At 43.1% G+C, this 6,198-nt stretch overlaps 1 protein-coding gene across 1 annotated transcript; it reads left to right on the forward strand.

Moving 5' to 3' along the window:
- Positions 1-171: 171 nt before the first annotated feature.
- LOC116385664 (guanine nucleotide-binding protein G(q) subunit alpha-like) lies at positions 172-4,883 on the forward strand. The gene is made up of 7 exons (XM_031851324.1): positions 172-307; positions 1,612-1,796; positions 2,802-2,956; positions 3,170-3,298; positions 3,635-3,764; positions 4,082-4,235; positions 4,630-4,883. The coding sequence occupies exons 1-7, from the start codon at positions 172-174 to the stop codon at positions 4,818-4,820; spliced, it is 1,080 nt and encodes a 359-aa protein (XP_031707184.1). The 3' UTR covers positions 4,821-4,883.
- The last annotated feature ends 1,315 nt before the right edge of the window (positions 4,884-6,198 follow it).

The following is a 6,198-nucleotide window of genomic DNA, read 5'->3' on the forward strand; positions in this document are numbered from 1 at the left end:
AGAGGAAGCAGAGTGTCTCCCAGGACAGGAAGCAGAGTGTCTCCCAGTAGAGGAAGCAGAGTGTCTCCCAGGACAGGAAGCAGAGTGTCTCCCAGTAGAGGAAGCAGAGTGTCTCCCAGGACAGGAAGCAGAGTGTCTCCCAGGACAGGAAGCAGAGTGTCTTCAGGAGCGATGACTCTGAGCTCCATGGGGGCTTGCTGCCTCAGCCCGGAGGCCGGAGAAGCTCGCCGGATCAACGATGAGATCGAGAAGCAGCTCCGCCGCGAGATGAGGGACTCCAGACGGGAATACAAGCTGCTGCTGCTCGGTGAGGGACGAAGAAATACTCCTACTGCACAAAATACTGCATTCAAAATGTTTAAAGTATTAGCAAGTAAATGTACTTACAGACAAACTCACATCACTACATATTTTATACGAGGACTATTATTACTGATGCATCTACATGTTGATGTTGTTGCTCTTCTTAAATATTTCATTTTCTGTTTTTATATCATTGCATTCATTTATTAAATGATTGTTTTTTATGTACAATCTTAATCTGTAATATAGGAACTATAGCTGTTAAATAATAATAATAATAATAATAAATAACTATTTTTAAAACACTTTTCATACAAGATATGAAGCTCAAAAAAATTAATATATGTAATGTAAATAGACAATAAAAAGGAGTGGATGCTGAAATATTTGAGTTAAATTGAAAACAGAGACTATTAAGAATAATAAAAATGAGATAAATAAGTAGATTTAGACTAATTAATGTTCCAATAATACACTGTGTATATGATTAATATAACTGTATTTTGCATAACGTGTACTTCTGATGGTCTAAGTACATTACTTTCTGCAGATACTTGTGTACTTTTACTTAAGTAGGATTTTGAATTCAGGACTTTTACTTGTAATTGAGTATTTTTATGCAAAAAAACAACGAGACAGATGTTCCATCTTTTTAAAATGTTTCTCTGTGACTCTCAAAGCGTTTGTTAACTTCTCTCACAGACGTTTTCCAGCCACTGTTCCTGTTTACGTTGAACCATTGTCTGCTAACAGCTAACAGCTAACAGCCGACCCACTCAGACCAAGCAGAACTTAAGTCAAGTAGATATCTTCTCTCCTCACATCTTTAACGTTTCATTGGGCAGCTACATCCTAAAAGCAGGTTTAACGACTGTTTATGACGTCTTTGAACAGACAACGTATGCGAGTGGTCGTCCTCCTGCCTCCAACTGTTCTGTTGTGCAGTAAAGTTGCCAGATTTTAACTTTAGGTGTTAATGAGAAAGCATAGTTCTTTCTCTGTTATTTGAATCTCTGCTTCTCATTTTGCAGCTTCTGGCTCCTTAAATACATTCAGCTTGGTCGGGTTCTTCTCGTTCAGCCTTTTACCGGCAGACACCGTTAACGTGACACAATGCTGCTGGTAGAACTTGACTCCAAGTGTAAACATTAGACCGACAAGACGAAACCCAGACGATGATTATAAATGTACCGCGAGTGCAAGACTGCAGAACAGTGAAGACGCTGAAGAACTCGATGTAGCTACTCTCTCTACAACACATTGGTGTGTTAGTGAGCAGTGATGTTGTGCATCTGTTGGGGGCTATAGGAACTGGTGAAAGTGGGAAGAGCACTTTCATCAAGCAGATGAGGATCATCCACGGCCGCGGGTACTCCGACGAGGACAAGAGAGGCTTCGCCAGGCTGATCTACCAGAACATCTTCACGGCCACGCAGGCCTTGATCCAGGCCATGGACGCACTGCAGATCTCCTACAAGTACGAACACAACAAGGTAGACCGCGCTGTTATGTCTTTCTCTGCTGACCACACACTGTTCAGCAGGAGAGTGTGTTCATGCTTCACGGTCTAACTCGCTGACAGAGCCTGCAGTGTGTTTCAGGGTGAAGTTCTTCTGGTAATTTACCGCCATGTTTACCTTTGAGATCCTCGCTGCCGGAGAGTTTTGTCTGCTTATGTTGAAGGCTGACGTTTGGGAAGTGCACATGATGTTTGACTGCAGGAATGTAAAGACGGGTTAGTCCTGAGTCAGTTAAAACTCAGAGACCAAGCAGGAAAGGGAGACAGAGAACTCCTGTTAATCACACAGGAACCCGTCCCCGTGAACACAAACAAATACCAGGATGTCCTACTGCACCCAGTCCCATTCTGCAGTCTTCAAACCAGCATGGGAAGCCCAGCATACGTCACATCGACTGAGCTGTCGAGAGAGCACCGACAGCCTGATGACTACTCATTGACCGCTCAATAAAAGAGGACAGTGGAACACATCCTGTCAGATCCAGATGAAGGCTACATGCAGCTTTCAGACCACGTCCTTCACTGTACAATGTCAGACTAATTGCCTACAATCTAGAGTTAAATATAACAACACAGACACATTTCTACAAGATGTGCTGTTTGTATTTTAACAGGAAGTGACTCATGTCTGGTTTTAGGACTCAACATGGGGTAGTGTTGCACTTCAGCCTCTTGTGGCCGGAATGAGTATTACAACAACATACACTTCTCTGTTCATATGGCAACACTTTTCTCCTAACTTGTTTCACAGATTACATTTTTATTAAAGGAAATTAGAAAGATTATCCTGCAAAACCTTGGTTTTCTCACACAAAAAAACTAATTCGTACTTTCCTCTCAGGGTTTCCGTACATTCATCATCTGTCGTGGGATTTAATAAACCCAGTGACATCAACACGTCCCTGATCTTTAACAACACTACAAGAACACAACCATGACGTCATAAATCCATCTGTATATCTGTCGTTCTGTCGTTCAGGCAAACGCCAGCATTGTCGGCGGCGTCGATGTGGTGAGGGTGACCACGTTAACGAGCCCTTACGTGGAGGCCATCCAGAGCCTGTGGACCGACCCGGGGATTCAGGAATGTTACAGTCTGAAGAGGAAATACCAGCTGTCAGACTCCGCTAAATAGTGAGTGTAAACAGAAGCTATGACTCCTCAGACAGTCAAATATAATCAAATGCTTCATCTGCCTGCTGTCTGTTTAATGCACTCAGAAGGCTCAGTGTTACTCCATTTAAGGTTGTTGACTAAAGTTTAAATTGTCCCTGATAGTGAAGAGTCTCCTCTGTCCTCACTCTGACCGGTTTGCATCTTCTTAACTCCGTCCTCCTGTTTCAACAGCTTCCTGAATGACATACACCGAATTTCTGATGCTTCTTATCTGCCAACCCAGCAGGATGTCCTGCGGGTCAGGGTGCCCACCACGGGGATCCTAGAGTACCCCTTTGACCTGGAGAACGTGGGCTTCAGGCGAGTGTTTCAGGTCGTCGTTAGGTTTTATGTAGCAGATTTACATTTGGGTAAAATGTCTCAGGTGTAGCATTAAAGCATGGTGGGATTAGCGAGTGAGCTAACTAGCGGAAAGCTGTTTTAGCAATAAGTCAATTTCCTGTTGATATTGTGATACGAGACTAGATATCATTATAATCTTTGGTTATTGTAAATGTGTGAGACCCTCATAGTCTGAAGTCATGTCTACGCTCATCATATTCAATGATCCATTTAATAAACACAGCCTGGCCCTAAATACCAGGAATAATACTGTAAAGTGTTAATATGAAGATGTGTTTGAATCTGTGGCTGCAGGATGGTGGATGTGGGCGGCCAGCGCTCGGAGAGGAGAAAGTGGATTCATTGTTTTGAGGCGGTCACTTCGATTATGTTCCTGGTGGCGATCAGCGAGTACGACCAGGTCCTCGTCGAGTCCGCCAAGGAGGTGAGACGCCGACGAAATAACAAACTACAAGCTGATCTCCTCCGATAAAGGCCGTTGTGTCATTTCAAGCCAAAACTGTTTAGGTGGAGATGACGACCTAGATTCCTACAGAGTGGAGCACTCGTCTGGTTTCTCTTCCTGGACACTGATGAACCTTTGAAGCAGTGCGCATAGTTCACCTGCAGAGGGAGCTCTTTAGTCACTCTGCTCAACAAAGTGAACCTCTCACACAGACAATCACTGCTGAAGTCCTGCTGTCTAACACCATGTGTGATTCCATATCTCTGCTCATGCTCAGACGTTTGTGTTTCTCAAAGAACCGCATGGAGGAAAGCATGGCTTTGTTCCAGACCATCATAACCTCCGGGTGGTTCCACCTGTCCTCAGTCATGCTGTTCCTCAACAAGATAGATTTACTGGAGGAGAAAATCCTGCACTCGCATCTGGTCGACTACTTTCCTGAATACGATGGTGAGAGGAAACGAAACATGCAGCTGAGCATGCTGGGACTTCTGTTTTGAGTATCTTATAGTCGTCTAATTAAACACCTCTGTCTGTTGTTGGTTCACTTAGAATTGATGCGTCTATAAGGGACACTATGTATTATTTTTTAAGAAGAAAAGTTTAATATATCAGCAATAAAACACAACCTGGTTTGAGTACATCAGCCACCAGCTACCGGTCACATACATCCAGTACAGCTGCTGCAGCACGCACTGAATTGATCCACGGTGTGTTTAAAGGTCTTTCTTGTGACTTTTGAAAGAGGACATCATGTTATATTGCAGTGTGAGCCCGTCTGATATTCTTGAGGTACCGCAGTGTCTTTAATGTGCCGTCTCTGCCCCTCGTCTCCTTCCACCAGGTCCCCAGAGGGACGTCAAAGCAGCACAACAGTTCATCTTGGATAAGTTCGTCAGTCTCAACCCCAACGAGAAAAGAATCATCTACTCCCACTTCACCTGTGCCACAGACACAAACGACATTCGCTTCGTCTTCAGAGCGGTGAGGGACCACATCCTGTGCAGCTACCTGATGGACTACAGATTTGCTTAAAGAAAGACGGTGCTGCTGCTGTAGGCCATCGGCGGTGAACCTCACGCAGGAAATTGAGAAGCTTTTGATCAAAGGAGACTTTGAAGATGGATCGAGCTGTGATGAAGTGTCCTGATGAATATAACTGCCTCAGTGAGGAGTCAGAGAGAGATATCAGGAGGAGAATGCACATTGAACTGATTGCCGTGGTCATTTACAACAGGTAATGGCTACCGTTAATAGTTGACAGCACACGTCAGTGGGGCCATTAAGTGCTTCACTCCGCCGATAAGGGACTTCTGTAGGTCTCACAGACTACACAGCACGTCACCTTTATTACACAGAAACCCCACTTTATTACTCGGCACGCCCACCTCACTACATGTGTAACCTACTTTACTACCTAATAACACACTTTACAGCACCCCTACTTTACTGCATTTCACTCACTTTACTGCACCCTGTGAGAGAACTTCCAGGATTAACAGGAACTTTACGAGTATGCAAAATAAAAGTGGGTGGAGCACAGTGTAGATAAAAAAAAAAAAAACACAATCACGGAGCACCCTGTACTAATATCATATAATGTCATTACATAGTAAATGGAGCTTTGAGATCAGACTTGAGACATCGTGAATCAAAGATCCACAGATCTATGAAAGAAAATCTGTTCTTGAATAAAAAGCATTTCCCTAAAAGGTTTGGTGTGATTTAAACATGTTTTAATGGTTACCTACACAACCAACACATATCTAAAGAGTCGACTGTTCTGGTCGGATACACATCTCCAGAGTCTCTGTACAGCCTCTTCAGTGATGAGAGTTTCATGTTGAATTCTTCTGTCGGCTAATATAAGGTTTTATATTCACGGTTATATAAACTCATGCGTTGTGAGAGGATTGCATCTTTGACATTACTAACATCAGACAGGAGTCAACATGAAACTCAACTCTAGTCGTTTGTAAATGTGGTTTATTCTGTTAAAAGTCGAACACAAATCATTTCAGTGCAAATATTCTAAATACCTCGAGTACATTTGTTCTACATCACAAAACACTGTTGAATCACATTGTGTTTGAGACTCTTTATATTCAGTGTTTAAATAGTATAGTGAGGAAACAACAGTCAGGGTGAGCTAGAGTCAGTCATCAGTCTAACATGTCATCCTCAGAGACAACACGTTCTAACACCATCACCTGTCTGAGCAGGTGAGGAAATAAACATTAAAAACATATCCCACATCCTTCACGCTGCACCAGCTATTCAGGGATTTATTAAATCAGGTTGCACCTTTAAAACATCTCAGCTCGGGTTAGGGTTCAGTTACCAGGAGGTGCAGGACATGACAAGTTAGCATAACATCCAGAAATCACAATTTCAGAGGCTTAAAACAAGATAT

This window comes from Anarrhichthys ocellatus, unplaced genomic scaffold, assembly GCF_004355925.1.
Source record: "Anarrhichthys ocellatus isolate YVR2014 unplaced genomic scaffold, GSC_Weel_1.0 scaffold11, whole genome shotgun sequence".
NCBI classification, from domain to species: Eukaryota; Metazoa; Chordata; class Actinopteri; order Perciformes; family Anarhichadidae; genus Anarrhichthys; species Anarrhichthys ocellatus.

Bases quoted from the DNA above. Each gene is read 5' to 3' on its own strand.
- LOC116385664 (XM_031851324.1), top strand. From the start codon at position 172: ATGACTCTGAGCTCCATGGGGGCTTGCTGCCTCAGCCCGGAGGCCGGA. The intron at 2,957-3,169 runs GTGAGTGTAAAC...CTGTTTCAACAG, and splicing joins CTGTCAGACTCCGCTAAATA to CTTCCTGAATGACATACACC. The intron at 3,299-3,634 runs GCGAGTGTTTCA...CTGTGGCTGCAG, and splicing joins CTGGAGAACGTGGGCTTCAG to GATGGTGGATGTGGGCGGCC.